This window comes from Macrobrachium rosenbergii, chromosome 59 (genome assembly GCF_040412425.1).
Source record: "Macrobrachium rosenbergii isolate ZJJX-2024 chromosome 59, ASM4041242v1, whole genome shotgun sequence".
NCBI classification, from domain to species: domain Eukaryota; kingdom Metazoa; phylum Arthropoda; class Malacostraca; order Decapoda; family Palaemonidae; genus Macrobrachium; species Macrobrachium rosenbergii.
In genome coordinates, this window is record NC_089799.1 from 26,032,807 (window position 1) to 26,054,955 (window position 22,149).

Genomic DNA, 22,149 nt, shown 5'->3' on the forward strand with positions numbered 1-22,149 from the left:
GTTCTAGGGTTAAGTAAACATTGCCACCCACTTTGATTTTTGTACTTTAGCCTTTTTATATGTGGCTTCTCCTGTGACTCAATCAGATGCAGATTTATGAAGTCAAAATTGGTCTTTCATGTTTTGCAAATACTTAGTAAATGTGACAAGTGTGATTACAGTACTTCAGCCACCAATTAAAATTTTCTTTAACTACAAAGTACATTTCTAGCTTTTCTGCCAAAGTATTCCAAATTTAGAGACTCCGACTCATTTGGGACACTGCATAGCATGAACATCAAAGAGACCCAGATTTTTAACATCAAAATTTAAATTTTCATCCCAGCCTTTTCATCACTATCAAATTCCTAGGCATATTTTCCAAGACTGCTTTTCAATGTCTGATGTAACCTTTCCAACACCCTGAGACTGGATAAGCTGAAGAAAAATCACAAAATGTTTTTAGGAAAACCTAAGGCATTAAGTACTTCAATAAACTTCCCATGACCTTTTCAGCAGGATAAATCATTTAAATGAACATCAATTTTGAAATCTCGTGGATACACATTGTCAAAAGATACAGGTTACTTTACAGGTCCTTGGCAAAGATCCCACAGTCAACTACAACCTTACTGAATGGGTTCATGTGGAATAGCAATAGTGTTCAGTGGTTCGTGTGGTTATCACTTCGTTGGACTTACCAGCTATCTAGTAGATACAACACTGTGCAGTTCACATTTTGCCATTCCTGGCCAATACAAAATTACAAGACAATCTGATGTTTTACTTCCTTTTAAATGATAATTAACACAGGTGAACAATTACAAGAATCTTTGAGTGAGGTTGAAGTATAACCTGTTCACAGCCTACCCAAGATTCTTTCGCAGACAATTTAGAAGGCCAATATAGGCATCAGAATTCCATTCTCAACATAAGGAACGGTCAATCGACTTTTGCACAGCTTTTTCCAATAAACCACTCAAACTACCATCGTCCCACTGCAATTTAACAAAATTGTCTTGTGAAAGGTATAAGCTTAGTTGCTCATCAGAAGATTTCTTTGAACTAGTTACTACACAGATTTCGTCAGCACGACTAACATTTATCGTCAGGACTGCAAATAAAAGCACACAATACTCCCGGCTAAATCATTTACCAAAGACATCTACAAACAGCAACTTGTTTCATTAATGTAAGGGCAAAAAAGTTTTACTTCAGCAAGAGGCAATACTGTAAGTCTGAAACTACTACACCCTCAACATGGACAAGGTTATGTTTAATGGACTGGGCAACCCCCATTTCTCAGGACAAATAATTCGAATTAAGAAAACTATTGCAAAGATTTAGTCCTAATGAGAAACAATGCAAACTAGTTTTATTTACCACAAGCTATGATTAAATTTTAACCGTTGATTGGATGCGTTGCCAGGCTACTCACAGTAAGCACACGAGTTACCACCATCTGCACTATCAGTATCTTCAGACTTACCAGGGGTTTTAGGTTTGTTCTTCTGAATTATGCTGTAATAATGAAGATTCCCGGCTTCCATTAGATCTTTGACCCCTCTCCCAGCTACATACATCGAAATAGTAATCTCAGGTTGAACTCTACCAAGGCTACCGATATCCATGGACAGTTGATTTTTCCACTCAAGCCATCTCTAGAAATAAGCTTTGGCCTGCCAAGTTCTGGAAGTGTTTGAGAAGCAGTTTCAGTAGCATCCCGAAGCAATTTTCTATGATGGAGTAAGCATCTAGAATGTTCTGCTTGATAACTAAATTTTCACCAATTTCTATATAAAATTTCAATAATCACTGATACAAGCCATTCTGGATTAGCAACAGGGAAAGAAATGAAAGAATCTTATAATAAAAAACGGGCATAGGCTTTGCTTTGAACAACTCAAAATGAATAGGGGCGAGGACTAGAAATATCCATCTTCTCCTCTAATCTTGATTAGCCCTGCCTCACTAACTTTATATTCTAATCCTAACTCTAAAATCTGCTTTTCCTCTAACCTCTTAAGAAAAAACTTAATCTGTAACTTCAAAAAGTCTTAACTGTATTCTAGCTTGCTCTAATTCTTATCTACTTTGCCCGACTTAAAATTAACAACCTATTCAGTAGAAACATCCATATCTGCATAGTAATCCAGAGTGGATTCTAGAATTTGACTTGAGCGCAGTGTGGCCCACCTGAACGTTAAGCTGACAAGCGAGAGAAAGAGTCTACCTTCAAGAAACTAGGAAAAGAAAGTTTGCCAGCAGGTTCTGCTACAAATTCAGATATATCAAAAGGCACTTTGGAGATTACCACTACCTGTCTCAAATGTAAGGATTTCAGGAGTAATTTATCAAGATGAAAAACCATGAACTCCTGCTAGAATATATTAAAACCTTGAGGGACAGCCAAGACGATCAGACGTATCAAAGTCCGTTGAAGAATCATTGAAAACATTGGTAATGACTTTGGAAATCACAACTAACAGGCAACAGGCACTGAAGACCTCGTCGATGAAAAATGAAAATCACAGACTAATAGGCAACAGACACTGAAGACATCTTCACCTGACAAAAAAAAAAAAAAGCACACACACATACAATTTGGCAGACATACGTTTATATATGAATGTTCCAGATAAGACTAAGTCACTAGTAACATTAACCTCACACGCTCCGAAAGCAATGTCCTGTGAAGACAAGTTGTTTGAACGGGATCAAACCAAAAGTAAGAAACTCACCTTAAAGACAGACTCGTTTATGCCGATACAATAGAAATAGCTTGACAATTTCCCTAATAACATTTAAAACACGATGCAAGGAACTACACGAGGTGTCCTTATAACTAAACTCGAACACCAACGGATTGTAAATTATTGCCTAGAAGCCAAAAAACCGCAAAGTGGCTGAGAAATTAATCTACCGTAAAGATCGGTAATCAGTTTAAAACTATAAGGCAGTATCCCTCCCTTACACTTCAACCAAATACTATGACAGTGGTTAACATCTGTAAATAAATCAAGATAAGAACATATACGGATTACGAAAAAACATTGACATCTGAAAGAGCAACTGCAGATGCGTGAGAAGTTGACAAACTTTTAAGAGTAAAAAAATTACTGAAAAATAAGTTTGCTATCCCGGCCTGACCCTAAATTTAATGACCTATGGGTCTTCGTCTCTGATTAGGTGATGAATCATAATACAAATGAAGTACATGCACCTAGAAATCTTAAATAACAAGAATAAAATGCAACAATAAGGAACGTAAATGCAATAGGCAAAATATTTGGGTTATAATAATTACATAACATCAGAGCACGTTAATCAACAACTGACAAATAAAATATTTTCTTGACTCACGAATATCTTCATAATTGTAAATACATCGAAGCGTTTTACATATGCAGAACAAAACTAAAAACACCACAACTGAATAGCTATGGAAAGTAAACCGTCCCGCAAGCTGAAAAAATCGGTAACAAAACCGAGAAAGTAAAGAGAAAACGAGAAGTGGCAGGAGTCTAAAGGAAGGAAAGGAAGGGTGGGAAGTGTACACGAACAAGGACTCTTTTAAAATACACGATTTTTACAAATTATACAAACAAGGTTCGTGACACGGGAAATGCCAAAATATGGGAGAATCAATTAGTCATACAGAATTGTAGATAACGGTATTTATGTAGCAAAACGGACTGAGCAAAACAGTTTATGTCGTGGTTTCGCCAGAAAATAGCTACGCGTGTGCGTGTGAATACAATCAAAGTAGAAGCGCGTAATAGCCCAAATATGATATTTATAGTTATTTTCAAGAGGAAGGGCAGCAAGACCCAGAGTAAATGAAATTGCGTAAGAAACAGCGATGAAGAAATGCAATAAGGAAGTGAATGCGAGACATAGAGACAGACAGACAGACAGAGAGGATTTCTGCGCAATTACAATGATTACGTGCCCTCCCCTACAAGTGGTCTCGCTCTTGTCAACATATGCGCACGTGATGCATTAGTTTGTTTGCACGTTAACGTCCCAGAATGTTAAGTTTGCCCCATAATTCTAATGGTAAACTGGTATTTGACAGTAAGACTATTGTGCTCCTATTTACGGTCTGACGTAGTTTGGTTCAGTAAGAGCAATTTTTTTCTTCTGATAATGATTTTTCTTCTTCATTGCGCGATTGCTCCTGAGACTGTGGTGCACGATTTGCATTTCTGACGAAGATCGATTTAGGTGATTCCTCTGTGAATATTTTAAAGGTGTGTCTAGTTCTCTCAGTATCTGAATAATAATCGAATTATCTTTATCTTGACAATTCCACTTTTATGTCAATGAGCAAAAACGCGAATAGTCTGCTTCTCTATTTATTCACTGTTTCTTGGGGCCAAGTTCGTATTACTAACTTTTTTTTGACGAATTTTACTACGCGTGTCTTGATGCATTTTAGTTTGAACAAAAGGGAGATGTGATGCAACTCGAACCTTACTTATTTCATTACGCCTTTCAAGGGCTGCGATGGTTAGCAAAACCGAAGTACTTTGCTTGACAGGCAATTTTGGTATTGAGCTCTTTCAAAGTATTCATCATGCCTCTAGCTCACAATAGAAACGGGTCTTGGACAGTCACAGTTTGATTTGAGATAATGATCTTTCGAGGAAAATTCATGGATAATTATCATCGTTGTCTACTCGTTCACGCTAAATTCTACCTTCTGCACAAAAAGAAGTAAGATATCGTAAAAAATGCGCCCCTTAGGCGTATAAACGTGATTCACCACTAAAGTTGTACAGCCAAAATTACGTTGACTGATCCTTAATTACGTGAATTCTCTCCCTCTCTCTCTCTCATGAAAAAATCGAAAGCATAAAAATTATACAGAATATCGCATGCAACGCTCATCAAAGGCTGTCGCTTGACTGTTAGATTATGGCCCCTAAAAACGTCAGACGAACCAGAGATTAGGCAGTTTCCTGAAATCTCACAACGTAATAAACTAGCACTTTCTTCCTATTCTTAACAGTGTTATTTTTCCCATAATTTTTTTTTTTTTTTTTTGCACCGCTACAACAATTAACGCTAGAGTTGTTGTTGCTGTTTAGAAAATTGCCTATTTCAAAGTTGCTTGCAAAAAGCAAAGTTAAGGCGAACTCGTAAACAAGAGAAAAACGACCTTGTATGTAGATTACAGCTGCTCTGAAGTGTAACCTCCGGTATGTTCCTAACGTGTCGCTGAAAATCTTTTGATGTGTTACTTTTCAGACGAAGATGGAACTGGGACAGATACAGTAAGTTCCCAAATCAGGATGTTTATTACTGACCAGAATTTCGAAGCATTACCCAGTCAAGGAGCTTGTCACAAGGAGATGACGATTCAACAATTGCTGAGGTTATGGTTATTACAACAGAATTTGGCTTTTACATTCTACTCACGCCTCTGAGATCAGCAATGTACTTACCTTCCTACTTTAGTCTCTCTCTCCTGATCACTGAATTCTCTTTAAAACAGGTCGATGCATTAAACCACTGTGCTTTTCTCATTAGCTATTTTGTAACTTACACTAATTTTATCGTTGTTCAAACTACAATGCAGCAGTGTGCTTTCGCTAATGAGTTCCAGGTATGAGAGCAATTTTCAGGAGACCCAAGACTTAAACAAGACCCCGCTCATATTATTTGAAGCATAATCTTTTTTTATTTGAAGACTTCCTACAACCTTAACGATTGGTTTCTTAGAAGACTGTCTACATTCTTAACGATTGGTTTCTTAGAAGACCGTCTACATTCTTAACGACTGGTTTCTTAGAAGACCTTCTACTTTCTTAACAATTGGTTTCTTAGAAGACTGTCTACGTTCTTAAAGATTGTTTTCTTAGAAGACCTTCTACATTCTTAACGATTGGTTTCTTAGAAGACCTTCTACGTTCTTAGCAATTGGTTTCTTAGAAGAACTTCTACATTCTTAACGATTGGTTTCTTAGAAGACCTACATTCTTAACTATTGGTTTCTTAGAAGACTGAATTCTTAACGATTGGTTTCTTAGAAGACCTTCTACATTCTTAACGATTGGTTTCTTAGAAGACCGTCTACATTCTTAACGATTGGTTTCTTAGAAGACCTTCTACATTCTTAACGATTGGTTTCTTAGAAGACCTTCTACATACTTAACGATTGGTTTCTTAGAAGACCTTCTACATTCTTAACGATTGGTTTCTTAGAAGACCTTCTACATACTTAACGATTGGTTTCTTAGAAGACCTTCTACATTCTTAACGATTGGTTTCTTAGAAGACCTTCTACATTCTTAACGATTGGTTTCTTAGAAGACCTTCTACATTCTTAACGATTGGTTTCTTAGAAGACCTTCTACATTCTTAACGATTGGTTTCTTAGAAGACCTTCTACATACTTAACGATTGGTTTCTTAGAAGACCTTCTACATACTTAACGATTGGTTTCTTAGAAGACCTTCTACATACTTAACGATTGGTTTCTTAGAAGACCTTCTACATACTTAACGATTGGTTTCTTAGAAGACCTTCTACATTCTTAACGATTGGTTTCTTAGAAGACCTTCTACATTCTTCTACATTCTTAACGATTGGTTTCTTAGAAGACCTTCTACATACTTAACGATTGGTTTCTTAGAAGACCTTCTACATTCTTAACGATTGGTTTCTTAGAAGACCTTCTACATACTTAACGATTGGTTTCTTAGAAGACCTTCTACATACTTAACGATTGGTTTCTTAGAAGACCTTCTACATTCTTAACGATTGGTTTCTTAGAAGACCTTCTACATACTTAACGATTGGTTTCTTAGAAGACCTTCTACATTCTTAACGATTGGTTTCTTAGAAGACCTTCTACATTCTTAACGATTGGTTTCTTAGAAGACCTTCTACATACTTAACGATTGGTTTCTTAGAAGACCTTCTACATTCTTAACGATTGGTTTCTTAGAAGACCTTCTAGAAGACCTTCTACATACTTAACGATTGGTTTCTTAGAAGACCTTCTACATACATTGGTTTCTTAGAAGACCTTCTACATACTTAACGATTGGTTTCTTAGAAGACCTTCTACATATCTTAACGATTGGTTTCTTAGAAGACCTTCTACATTCTTAACGATTGGTTTCTTAGAAGACCTACATTCTTAACTATTGGTTTCTTAGAAGACCTTCTACATTCTTAACGATTGGTTTCTTAGAAGACCTTCTACATTCTTAACGATTGGTTTCTTAGAAGACCTACATTCTTAACTATTGGTTTCTTAGAAGACCTTCTACATACTTAACGATTGGTTTCTTAGAAGACCTTCTACATTCTTAACGATTGGTTTCTTAGAAGACCTACATTCTTAACTATTGGTTTCTTAGAAGACCTTCTACATACTTAACGATTGGTTTCTTAGAAGACCTTCTACATACTTAACGATTGGTTTCTTAGAAGACCTTCTACATTCTTAACGATTGGTTTCTTAGAAGACCTTCTACATTCTTAACGATTGGTTTCTTAGAAGACCTTCTACATACTTAACGATTGGTTTCTTAGAAGACCTTCTACATACTTAACGATTGGTTTCTTAGAAGACCTTCTACATACTTAACGATTGGTTTCTTAGAAGACCTTCTACATACTTAACGATTGGTTTCTTAGAAGACCTTCTACATACTTAACGATTGGTTTCTTAGAAGACCTTCTACATACTTAACGATTGGTTTCTTAGAAGACCTTCTACATTCTTAACGATTGGTTTCTTAGAAGACCTACATTCTTAACTATTGGTTTCTTAGAAGACCTTCTACATTCTTAACGATTGGTTTCTTAGAAGACCTTCTACATTCTTAACGATTGGTTTCTTAGAAGACCTACATTCTTAACTATTGGTTTCTTAGAAGACCTTCTACATACTTAACGATTGGTTTCTTAGAAGACCTTCTACATACTTAACGATTGGTTTCTTAGAAGACCTTCTACATTCTTAACGATTGGTTTCTTAGAAGACCTTCTACATTCTTAACGATTGGTTTCTTAGAAGACCTTCTACATACTTAACGATTGGTTTCTTAGAAGACCTTCTTCATACTGGGTTTCTTAGAAGACCTTCTACATACTTAACGATTGGTTTCTTAGAAGACCTTCTACATACTTAACGATTGGTTTCTTAGAAGACCTTCTACATACTTAACGATTGGTTTCTTAGAAGACCTTCTACATACTTAACGATTGGTTTCTTAGAAGACCTTCTACATTCTTAACGATTGGTTTCTTAGAAGACCTACATTCTTAACTATTGGTTTCTTAGAAGACCTTCTACATTCTTAACGATTGGTTTCTTAGAAGACCTACATTCTTAACTATTGGTTTCTTAGAAGACTAATTCTTAACGATTGGTTTCTTAGAAGACCTTCTACATTCTTAACGATTGGTTTCTTAGAAGACCTTCTACATACTTAACGTTGGTTTCTTAACCTTCTACATTCTTAACGATTGGTTTCTTAGAAGACCTTCTACATTCTTAACGATTGGTTTCTTAGAAGACCTTACTTGGTTTCTAAGAAGACCTACATTCTTAACGATTGGTTTCTTAGAAGACCTTCTACATTCTTAACGATTGGTTTCTTAGAAGACCTTCTACATACTTAACGATTGGTTTCTTAGAAGACCTTCTACATTCTTAACGATTGGTTTCTTAGAAGACCTTCTTACTTAACGATTGGTTTCTTAGAAGACCTTCTACATTCTTAACGATTGGTTTCTTAGAAGACCTTCTACATTCTTAACGATTGGTTTCTTAGAAGACCTTCTACATACTTAACGATTGGTTTCTTAGAAGACCTTCTACCTTCTTAACGATTGGTTTCTTAGAAGACCTTCTACATTCTTAACGATTGGTTTCTTAGAAGACCTTCTACATACTTAACGATTGGTTTCTTAGAAGACCTTCTACATTCTTAACGATTGGTTTCTTAGAAGACCTTCTATTCTTAACGATTGGTTTCTTAGAAGACCTTCTACATTCTTAACGATTGGTTTCTTAGAAGACCTTCTACATTCTTAACGATTGGTTTCTTAGAAGACCTTCTACATACTTAACGATTGGTTTCTTAGAAGACCTTCTACATTCTTAACGATTGGTTTCTTAGAAGACCTTCTACATTCTTAACGATTGGTTTCTTAGAAGACCTTCTACATTCTTAACGATTGGTTTCTTAGAAGACCTTCTACATTCTTAACGATTGGTTTCTTAGAAGACCTTCTACATACTTAACGATTGGTTTCTTAGAAGACCTTCTACATTCTTAACGATTGGTTTCTTAGAAGACCTTCTACATTCTTAACGATTGGTTTCTTAGAAGACCTTCTACATTCTTAACGATTGGTTTCTTAGAAGACCTTCTACATTCTTAACGATTGGTTTCTTAGAAGACCTTCTACATAACGATTGGTTTCTTAGAAGACCTTCTACATTCTTAACGATTGGTTTCTTAGAAGACCTTCTACATACTTAACGATTGGTTTCTTAGAAGACCTTCTACATTCTTAACGATTGGTTTCTTAGAAGACCTTCTACATACTTAACGATTGGTTTCTTAGAAGACCTTCTACATTCTTAACGATTGGTTTCTTAGAAGACCTACATTCTTAACTATTGGTTTCTTAGAAGACCTTCTACATTCTTAACGATTGGTTTCTTAGAAGACCTACATTCTTAACTATTGGTTTCTTAGAAGACTATCTACATTCTTAACGATTGGTTTCTTAGAAGACCTTCTACATTCTTAACGATTGGTTTCTTAGAAGACCTTCTACATTCTTAACGATTGGTTTCTTAGAAGACCTTCTACATACTTAACGATTGGTTTCTTAGAAGACCTTCTACATTCTTAACGATTGGTTTCTTAGAAGACCTACATTCTTAACTATTGGTTTCTTAGAAGACCTTCTACATTCTTAACGATTGGTTTCTTAGAAGACCTACATTCTTAACTATTGGTTTCTTAGAAGACTATCTACATTCTTAACGATTGGTTTCTTAGAAGACCTTCTACATTCTTAACGATTGGTTTCTTAGAAGACCTTCTACATTCTTAACGATTGGTTTCTTAGAAGACCTTCTACATACTTAACGATTGGTTTCTAAGAAGACCTACATTCTTAACGATTGGTTTCTTAGAAGACCTTCTACATTCTTAACGATTGGTTTCTTAAGACCTTCTACGTTCTTAGCAATTGGTTTCTTAGAAGACCTTCTACATTCTTAACGATTGGTTTCTTAGAAGACCTTCTACATACTTAACGATTGGTTTCTTAGAAGACCTTCTACATTCTTAACGATTTGCTTCTTAGAAGACCTTCTACATTCTTAACGATTTGCTTCTTAGAAGACTGTCTACATTCTTAACGATTGGTTTCTTAGAAGACCTTCTACATACTTAACGATTGGTTTCTTAGAAGACCTTCTACATTCTTAACGATTGGTTTCTTAGAAGACCTTCTACATTCTTAACGATTTGCTTCTTAGAAGACTGTCTACATTCTTAACGATTTGCTTCTTAGAAGACTGTCTACATTCTTAACGATTGGTTTCTTAGAAGACCGTCTACATTCTTAAAGACTGGTTTCATAGAAGACTGTCTACATTCTTAATGATTTGCTTCTTAGAAGACTGTCTACATTCTTAACGACTGGTTTATTAGAAGACCTTTTACATTCTTACCGACTGGTCTCTTAGAAGACTTTCCACATTCTTAACGATGTCGTTTCTTGAATGTGTCGATGCACCTGCCTTATGTTCACACTGCTTTTTTCTTTTCGTTTCGTTTCTGAAAATAACATATGAACGATTATATCTCGCTCAAAGCCTAATTTTACACTCTTACTACTCAATTCTGTCACTCGTTCATTTTCATCAATTAATCTGGAAAGGAAGCAAAGATAGTTTTTTTATTGTAAAGGAAGCTTGATAATTGTATTTCGAGGCAGAATTTAGGAAAATATGACGTTGAATTGTCCTTTCCAGTTTACTACCTGCTAGATATAAAGCATATTTATTATAGAATTGTTTTTTCGTTATATCTTGTCTGTCATTATTTAGTTTCTAAACATTTTTACTTATCAACCATATCTTTATCATCTCTCCTCTCTCTTGATTTGCTAAACCTTTGAAGAAGATCGTAAACATTCATTGTGTCAAAAATTAGCTGGATATCTGTTAGGATAACTCGACAGATTAACAACCTAACACTTATTTATTCATTATTTCTTATCAGTGAATCCTGTTATGAAGATTCACAGGATATTTTGGTACAATATAGTAGTATACGCGAGCGAAACCATAACACACATACCCCTAGATGATTACACATTTGGTGTACATAATTCTGGAAAGTATTTTTTACCTTCGCTCTTTTTACGACTTTGCCAGTATTCCAGAGAAGACTTCATTCCAAACAACTGCCAATGACTCAACACACTTGCATTTAACATAAAAGTATCCAAAAGCGTTCTGTGAGACTTTTTTCATTTACTAATTGTCTTCGCTATAATGATAGTCCCTAAAGCCTTCCTTACCTCCCAAGATGTCATTCTTCATGTTGCGTGTGTTTGTGTGTGTGTGTGTGTGTGTGAGAGAGAGAGAGAGAGAGAGAGAGAGAGAGAGAGAGAGAGAGAGAGAGAGAGAGAGAGAAAATAGAATGATCTTACCCTAATCCTTAATTTTAGTGTATTTCAGTAGAAATATATACTTGCCTTTTGTACTGTCAGTCGATAGTACTTTCATTTCATGTGTTACATCTTGCTAATTTTGTCTGGCAGAATTCGTTAAGTGATGTGGTATTAATAAAAGCGAAGGAAAGGAAGATCACTGTTAAGCAAGAAACTGTTTCTCAAAATCCTCTAAATATTATATATTTTTTTAAAAATAAGAGACACAGACTTTACCTCTCCTGCGTAATTTTGTTAAATTCTGAAGATCTCTTGATTTTCAGTTGTCTAAGAAAGCGCATGACGATGACATCCAGTTCTTTATCTATTTGTTTGCTTGCTTATTGGCCGCTTTCCCTTTTTCTCCTGGCATACGCAAGAGCTCTGGTCCCTCTTTTCTGCTGATTTCCTCTGGCGTGAACTGAACCCCAGCAACCATAGACATTATCCGGCTTAAACCAGTCCTTGTTAGAGCGCACATACACAGCGATGTCATGCAACATTTGCCGAGGCCTTTCATCAGATAACGAACGAAATTAAGAGTGACGCCAGCTCGGTGTCATTTGTGGTTGCTTGGTCACGTAATGTAGACAGTATTGCTACGTGCTCAGAGGTCAGTTCTGGTAGAACGAGTATCTTTATTTTAGAGCAATGTGGTAGTTCGTGTTGTTTTCTAAATGGTGACATTACTCGCGGAGGGCGACCTGAATACATACCGACAAAAGTACTGGACGATTCATTTGATGTCTGGGGTTGCCATGACTGTAGCGGCTGATCGAGCTTGGTTGTTATTATTATTGTTTCTTTATCCTTTTCACTTTTCCTCATCTCCCTGAAGAGCATGAAAGCTCTTGCAAAATCAAAATCACATTCAAAATCACATACATGCACATATATGTAAAATAAGTATCGATACACACAACATACACACATAATTATGTGCACATGTTTGTGTGTGCGTGTCACCCTTCGTTTGCGTCTGTACGCAATTTCCTCCTGAAGAAGTCGGATGAAAAACTTGCCTGGGCAGGTCATTAAATTATCTAGTCCTTGCATTGCATCACAGAAAGGTTTTCTTTTTTAGACGTGTCTGGGGTCAAGGTGAAGAGCTGAGTCACGACGCATCGTTTAGCCTACTTTTGCCTGCGTTTCTTGGCTTCACCTACCCGCAGATTTTACTCCTGCAGTTGTTTGTCCCTCTCTCTCCCTTACTTCTCTACTCTAGTGGGTCGGCCTTGCTCAGCTGGGCGACTGGTTCTACTTTGTACCGCACTAGCTCAAGACAATGGTGATTCGTCAGAGTTAGAATTACATACATTGATGCACAGTCTACATACACATACATATAAGAATATTGTTTAGGAAGTTGAAGGATAAATTAAGAAACGAGATTGCTAAAAGGTGATATTTACAGAACCAGTATTAACTCAGGTCGGTTAAGTGTGGTCTAGATTGCTTGCACAACAAAGTGACTCGTACGAAGCACTGTTGTATTCGTAGGCTTCACTTCACTTCCATAATTTATATCTAGAGGCCTCCTATCGACCTTTATTTAGTCCACCATGCGGGCCTCTTTTATTCGTCAATACTTTTTCTTTAAATGACCTTGACGACCCCAGTAGGTCAGTTATCACTAATAAAGCACCATTTTCTAGTGTTCTCATTCATGTGTCATTTTAATGGACAGCTTTCACAAATATGATGATTAATAACATCTAAGTTAAACGGTGTGGAACCCAGAAATTTGACTATCGTGCTAACTGACAGTAATGTTAGCGAGTAATTTATGCATAACTGTCTCACATGAAGAGGTTTTTGTTTGTTGAAGATTTTGCACTACGCGAGAAAGAGCGGGAAGAGACTACTTTAAATTCAGGTACGCAAAGAAATGCCCCTGACTGATCCCTTCTCGGCCTTTCACGATTTTCTTTCATTATTATCATTAAAATCTAAATAACATGCAGGAGAAGTACAGGAAAAGCGTCTCTCTACGTTTAAAAAGACACAAAAGGAAATTAATAACAGTGCACTTTCGTTCTTTGCAAAAATGGCAACATCCAAATAAAAAACAAATAAAAAGTAATATGACCTTCGATGAGAGTAAGGTCACAGTGTTGTGAAAGATGCTCAGTGTTTGACTGTATACTTCGAATGTAATGTTTGAGAGTATTAAAGCACCGAGAGGAAGAGGAGAAACAGGAAAATAAGAAGCAAGGGATGAAAACCACAGAGTTTTGCAGATGATAATAAGTCAACATATGTCACTGAATTACTGAAAAAGGCAAAATTTTCCGCAAATACACCGTCGAATCATGTAAAAGAGAATTGTGTTCATTGTGCATGAGGACAAGGTATAAGGCATATGCGTGCAGAATGCTGGTACAAGAGAGACAGTACAAATACCGTACGTAGAAAAATTTAGTATCTGCAATAATAATAATAATAATAATAATAATAATAATAATAATAATAATAATAATAATAATAATAATAATAATGAGCGTGGCATGAGTATAATTGTAGCCATGGGTCAAGCTAACGTCACTGAATATCAATCACAACAAGTCGGACAGTAAAGAAGGTATGGTACTTATGATAGCAGCCGTGCTGGCATAAGGCTACCTTAATCTATAACAACAACAACTACAAAAACAACAGCGTGTACAAAATAAATAGAAAACAAATATGTCACTGACGGGAATATCATTTAAGAACACCAGCAATATATAATTGGAAGACATAATTAAAACTGGTTATGACAAAAACTCAGGAGATAAAAAACACGATAGAAAGAGAAAAGAGATACAAAACAGTAATAGATCTCATAATATGATCATACACAATAGGGCCTCCAATGAGGTAGACAGCAATACGGACTTGCTGATGATAATAATGATAATAATGAATGTGGCGGAGGTGTTGAAAATGTCCCCATTAGCAAACAGATCCAGAGGCCGGTTGTCTTGAGATGGTTCGTCCATGAGGAGAAAATGGAAAAACGTAGATTATTAAAAGAGACCTAAACAACGGACGCTAGATGAGCAAGAAGAACTGGAAGGCCAAGGGTGTTCTGGACTGTTGGAATCGTACAACAGTCCAAGGGAAAGAAAGTTTCTGAGAAAAGAGATTGAGCGATCCCAATATAGCCCTTGACGAAAGCATGGTCATATAGTGCCTTGCCTCCGTGTGGCCCTGTGATGCAGTTTAAAGTATTTTGCAATTATTCTCACCATCCGATCAGCAGCTAGACATGGATGGATGATAATGTGTTTTGCCTTCGCCTTCAAAGCTAACCGCCTTGCAAGGTAAACAGCGTTTACCTGACACGCAAATACAAATGAACAACAGCACACTCATGCACAACCATGCGCGCACAAAATTACACACGCATACACACGCGCACATATATATAGATTTATATATATATATATATATATATATATATATATATATATATATATATATATATATATATATATAGCTTAATGATAAATAATATTGCCAAGACCAGGAAGAACATTCTTTATTATACGAGCTTTCGAGGTATAAAACCTCATCATCAGGCTGAAAAAAACTACAAGGATGAGAATCAATAAAATTACAATAAAATGAATTGTCATAATAAATCTTCAGAAAAATACTAACGAAATATATAAAATGAACAAGTAAATACAACTAGCTATCGTGTAATTTCATAGTAGGTACTCAATTAGGTTGTTAAATATTTTACTTTGTGAGTGGTAGTTTGTTTACATTTCACTTTAGTTTTATTTTCATATTTTTATGTTTATGTTTTTAATTTTTCGTTATTTTACGTCTCACCCTTTTAGTTTGTATTTACTTGTTCATTTTATATATTTCGTTAGTATTTTTGCTGAAGATTTATTATGACAATTCATTTTATTGTAATTTTATTGATTCTCATCCTTGTCGGTTTTTTCAGCCTGATGATGAGGTTTTATACCTCAAAAGCTTGTATAATAAAGAATGTTCTTCCTGGTCTTGGCAATATTATTTATCATTAAGCTAAGATTTCCAAGTAGCTCCCTAATTACCGGACTATTATATATATATATATATATATATATATATATATATATATATATATATATATATATATATATATATATATATATATATATATATATATATATATATATATATATATATATATATATATATATATATATATATATGTACATACATATATATGTGTGTGCGTGTGTAAGTTTGTGCACGCGTGGGTATGTATGCGCGTGTTGTTCATGCATGTTTCGTGGCAAGATAAATAGTGGGTCGAGCTGTCGCTCTCTCTCTCTCCTCCCCCCTTCCACGCTCCCTATCCGGTTTTATATATATATATATATATATATATATATATATATATATATATATATATATATATATATATACAGTATATGTATATATATATATATATATATATATATATATATATATATATATATATATATATACATACACATGTATATATATGAAACCGGACAGGCAGAGAGAGAGAGAGAGAGAGAGAGAGAGAGAGAGAGAGAGAGAGAGAGAGAGAGAGAGAGAGAGAGAGACTTTTATTATAGAGAATATATAATCCATATATATTATATATATATATATATATATATATATATATATATTTTTTTTTTTTGAAAAGGAGCAAATCCCGGTAGACCACAAATAATCGATCTATAACCAAACATATTACTTCGCAATTGCAAGTTCCTGCTGTTATTCAACGACAATGATGAAAAAGTCTCTTATTTTAATGTCCGAGGTGCAAAGAGTTTTGAAATTAATCAAAAATAAAAAAAATATGGTTTTATTTATAACCAAAGAATGAACCAGCTAACCAAAACACGCAGAAATCCGCCTCATTTTCCTGTTAGTCTTTTGTTCAGATTTCGAAAGCGAAGACAATGTCGTTCGTTTTATGGATTAGGAAGATTTAGAAAAGAAAGGGGTTACCAAGAACTTTGACTCAGGACTAACCTCAGTACAGCGCTATCTTGACGAATAAAGATTAAGCAATTTGCCCCTGACAACTGCGGTAGAGCCTGTTTTATGAATCAGTCAGTCATAAACTTTGGAGTGACGTAAAATTTTCACACTTTTTTTTTTTTTAGCCTTAAATGTCGTAATCATATTTGCCCCAGTAAGAAGGTGAACATAGATTAAAAGGGAAAAATGCATTGTCATTTATGATGATGATGATGATAACGAGGAGGAGGAGGAGGAGGAGGAGGAGGAGGAAGAGGAGGGGGAGGAGGAGGAGGATAATAATAATAATAATAATAATAATAATAATAATTAATTATTATTATTATTATTATTATTATTATCTTAAAATGATAGCTGTTCTAATTATGGTGATGATAATGATGATTACCATTATTATACTAAAATGATAGCCGTTTTAATGATGCTAATGATGATGAGGATAATGATTATTATTATTATTATTATTATTATTATTATTATTATTATTATTATTATTATTATTATTATTATTAAATGACAGCCGTTTTAATGACGTTATTCATGTTCTCTGTTTTCGATTTTCTTGATTAGGCAGAGAAATTTCTTCTCGCTTGGAGCTGAATTACGCAGTCATCTTGAGAAAAAAAAAAAGCAGCTAGCTCCTGGTCTGGTATTAATGAGTAATAGAGCAGAGTTAAAGTGGAGCTGGGATCCCAAAAGAAGGGAATGAGAAAGCTAAAGAATAAGAAAGTTACCACATCCATTCAGAAGGGTGTGGGAATGACCTGAGCTATTTTTATTGTTTATAATCTATTGGCTGTTCAAGATGGCGCAGGGGTAACAAAAAGAACTTGTAACAGTCATAGTGGGGAGGCTAACGTTAAATTATATATTATGTAATTTCTTACTGATTGCGGTGATGGTTTGTTTAGCGATGTAGAGGAATCTCAAATATTAATTTTATTAGTCGCATGAATAGCAGGTTCAAAGCTCTAGATACGAAGGGCTTCCAGGAAACTGAGTTGGAGGCTGACCTCGAACTGAGCAATAAACTCAGTACCCTTTAGCATCCAGTTCCTCGAGGGTCTTGATTGGTGGTGGCATTTGAAGTGCTTATAGATGGCCTCCTCCTTTGTGTGACGGGAAATCCTTTTAAAAATGGGCACCGTTGTTATGCCTACGTAGTAGTGAGGCATCCTCACTTATCAAGACATTTGCAGTAATAGACGATCTTGAGCTTCCCCGGGGAATCCAGCTTAGAGGCGGGACGGTCTTCTTAAGTCTTGTGAAATCTAATATGAGTTACGTTCGTCTCTGGGTACGTGCTTTTCTTTTTTTTTTTTTTTTTTTTGTTCCTTTGTCTATTGAAAGGAACTTGCTGTTGGATTAAAGGACCGGTGCTCTTTATACCACTGTTCCAGTTAGATACGGATAATTACTGAAAATCATATTTAGCTTCAAGATTATTCTACAGAGCTTGAAGACCTGTTCCAATACTTGACTGGTGTAAGTTCGCGTAGACCAATGCGTCACCATCTAGGTTAGAGTGCTAACTATATTGTTAAGCTCCTTAATAAGTCTTTTTTATATATAAAAGGGGCCATCATAAGATTCCTTGGGAACTTTGATAAGCGATCTTAGTTGGTTAAACTAGACCTAAATACAAGACATTTTTTATTTCTTAGCATGATTAATTTTTCTCTTTTTAAATCAGTGGGTTCCCGTAGGCTAGTCTTGAGGAAGCTCATCGAAGGGTCGAACGAGGAGGTTATTACGAGAGTGCTCCATTGCCATCTCATCGACCAGTGTACACAATTGGTAGTCGTCTACAACCAACTTCACTTGCTTTTTCCACAAAAAAAAAAGTTAAGTATACCTTAGTTTAACCAGACCACTGAGCTGATTAACAGCTCTCCTAGGGCTGGCCCGAAGGAGTTAACCGAACGGCTACTAAGGGCTCCAGCATATTTTAAGGAACCGCGGGAGGCAACTGTGACCCAAAATCAAAATGAATAACAGAAGCTATCCGCAGTCGATTCCGGAGGGAGACTTTGGGCCCTGATAGGTCGAGGGGGGAATCCTCTGGCGCTTCGCACCGGAACTCAGAGGTCCCACTTCTGTTATGTCAGGATTAGATCAAATTAAAGATTTTAATTTGGGCTAATTTCGATTTAGTGCACAATTGCTGCCTACGTTTCCTTAAAATAAGTCGGAGCTCTTTAATAGCCGTTCAATTAACTCACGGATTATGCAAGTGAAGTCGGAGCCAACTATCATTTTGGTCAATGAGATGGTAATGGAACAGATTCTCGTAATAACATCCTCGTCCAGCCAGAGGAGGATATGAAGACCCTTCGGTGTGCTTCCCCAAAACTAGCCGACGAGAACCCACCAAATTTAACAAAGAACAATTAATAATGCTAAGGAGTAAAAATGTCTTGTAAGTAGGTCTAGTTTAACCAACTAAGATCGCTTATCAAAGTTCCCAAGAAATAATAATAATAACAGGTATTAGAAGACAAATGGTAAGAAATTAGTCTAGAGAGCAGCATAGATTTCAGTTTCCTTGAGATGTTTGTATAAAAACTTAATAAAGTATTAGAAAACTGCGATTGTTTTCATACTATATTTGGTGAGAATGACAGAAATGGGTGCACATGATTACTGAATATGTATTATTATTATTATTATTATTATTATTATTATTATTATTATTATTATTATTATTATTATTATTATTATTATTATTATTATTATTCAGCACCTTCGGGGAAGAGCATATCCAGAATATCCAGCGAGATGTCCAGCCCAAGATGAAAAGACCTCAAATTTGGTACTTTCACAGTTTATCATAAATTCGAGCGGTTTGCAGTTACGTTCTTCCATACATCCCAAACTTATCACAATATCATTAAAATTCCAATGGTTTTTGTATGCTCCTCTATAACTAAAAGAACGCTCAGATAGTTTCCAGAGTCCAGGCGTTTTCAGACCCCACTACGAATCTTATAGGTTATTAACAAAGGAGAGATTTCAAAACCTCTTTATTGGAAGAATAAATAGATATATTGGAATGCATGCAATAAATTTCCATCACTGGATGATCCAAAAACATCACAGTGAATGTCCCAGGTTTAATCATTTTTGTTTAAATCATAACAGCTACGCTTTTCCTTTAAAATGAAAGAAAAAATACTGTTTTCAAAATATAGCTACAACTATGATAAATAAAGTAGCCATGTTACCAAAGTACTCTGTACAATTGAATGCTTAGGGTCCCTCTCAGACTAATAGCTGATGCCACCATGTCCCCTTTGTAGGATAAATGGAATTATCATAAACAAAAGGAATTAAGCTCCTCTTCAGAGAACCTAATATCCTGGAAAGGACCGACAAATAAAGCTAAATGAATATGAATATAAACAAAAATATTTAGATTATATAAGATATTAAAAAAAGGAGATATCTATATATATGCTCTGAATACATGATACATGGAAACTATCAGTTCCTTTTTCTATTAATTAAGCACAGCAACATTTTGTCAGTGTTGCTCCCAGTAATCTTTTATATCCTGCAAGGATTTATTTAGTGTCTCGGGAATATAGAAGATAGTAACTACAGCAAAAATAAATGACCCACAAGAAAATAGCCAAAATATTCCATACAGCCCCATAATAATCTTCATACCTACGAAACATTTTGACAGGAGAAAGGCAATTATAGAAAGATTTGTAACACCTAATCCAAAACCTATAGACCGAACAGGCTCAGGCAATACTTCGACTGCACTTGTCCAGGTCGTAGCTCCGACAGACCCAGAATATCCAATCATATATAAAACGAGACCAAACAGCGGTAACCAGCTCAGTGAAGACACATCAAGTCCCTTATGCTGCAAAAAGAAGAAGACTCCAATGATGCCACTAGCGACGCCAGTGAAAATACAACCAACAACCAAGAATAGTCTGCGTGGAGCTCTGTGTAAGATGAAAGCGGAAACGGCGCTGAAGGCAGTGCGGAATAACCCTACGATAACAGAGCTCCACTGGGGAGAAAGGCCCACACCTGCTGCCTCGAAGATATGGACGACGTATACAGCTATGACGAGGTATCCTGTGAACTGGTTAAGGATGAAGATTAAGCACGAGGCAATCACTGCTTTCAAATGACACCTCTCTGTCAGTAACTGCAGGAGAGACTCCTTAGTTTCAGACGCAACTTTTTGATCTAATATGATTTCTGCCTCATTGCAGCGAACTTTCTTGAAGACTTTCCTAGCTTTTTCTTCTTTACCAGCCCTTGCTAACCAAAGAGGGGATTCTGGCGAGATGAGTGCTCCAATAAAGCTTGGGATGATTGTGACAACCGGTATAATCAGAGCGACTTTGTCCCACGAATAAAAACAGGCAAAGAAATAGCACATCAAGTAGCCTAAGGATGCCCAAAATTCACTTAGGGCAACCATAGTGCCTCTGAGACTGAGTCCACAGATCTCATAAATGTATACATTAATGATAGAGATAAGTAGAGCGACGGCAAAACCCTGCAAAAGACAAAGGAAATTGCGTTACTCTCTGACAGATAAAAGGTTAATGAAAATTCAGCTTATATCTAATCTGTTTGGCCATTGAACGTAAATAGTATGAACAAGCATATCTTCAACATTAAATGATCCCAATTATTTTAAGCAAAGCCTTTTCATGACAGGTACTTACTACTTAGGCCAGGAATAAATGAATTTTCCTACAGTATATTAAAGCACAACCTTAGCAACTATCCTGCTGTAATCGCTGTGAAAAATTCAGGTACATTATTGGAAGTATGTTACTCTTTCAAATACAGACCTACTCATGCTTGTACACGTCTTGAGGCAATAATGTAAATCTTTATGTTATCTTTTTATTTATTATTTTTTGTGTGTAACTGAACGCAGTACTTTCTTTATTCAGTAACTTTCCGTGGTGTACTTATACAGGGCATTCCATATAAACACTCACTAGAAAAAAATCATTGCCGTTTAATGAGACGAAAAATTTATGTGAAGGATACACCATATGCACGTCTGAACGATTCAGATTCCCAGTGGTGATCTGTGAAACCAGACGTTCGATTTCTATCAGTGTTTTATCAAACCTGACTTGCGCAGACACTCAAATTAGAGCACAGGGGAGTATAACATGGAAACAAGCTCTAATAACTGTATCTGTATTCTACAGGTATATGTATGCATGAGCTGCGATGTACTTTTATCCTTCTTCATGGTCAGGTGGGTAACGTGACCTCATTCTGACACACCGAATGCGGGTTCGAATCCTGCTGTGGACGTCAGAATTTCTTGATATGGTTCTTCGTAATGACTAACAAGTATAAAATGCACCGAAGTTTTTTCGGCGCAATCGAGTTTTCTGCACAGCGTATAATCAAGGCCACCGAAAATAGATCTATCTTTCGGTAGTCTCGGTATAATGATGCATGAGC

At 35.8% G+C, this 22,149-nt stretch overlaps 1 protein-coding gene across 5 annotated transcripts in view; it reads right to left on the minus strand.

Moving 5' to 3' along the window:
- The window catches only part of LOC136837553 (glyoxylate reductase/hydroxypyruvate reductase-like), a 44,554-nt gene that overhangs the window by 16,759 nt on the left and 5,646 nt on the right, over positions 1-22,149 (minus strand). For 3 of the 5 annotated variants that reach the window (XM_067102401.1, XM_067102403.1, XM_067102407.1), the window contains one exon: positions 19,698-21,214. The exons of the other annotated variants lie outside the window; for them this stretch is intronic. In XM_067102401.1, coding sequence (XP_066958502.1) covers positions 20,213-21,214 — 1,002 coding nt within the window. In that variant the 3' untranslated portion in view covers positions 19,698-20,212. Of the gene's footprint in view, positions 1-19,697; positions 21,215-22,149 lie in introns of those variants that run through there. 5 annotated transcript variants of the gene reach the window in all.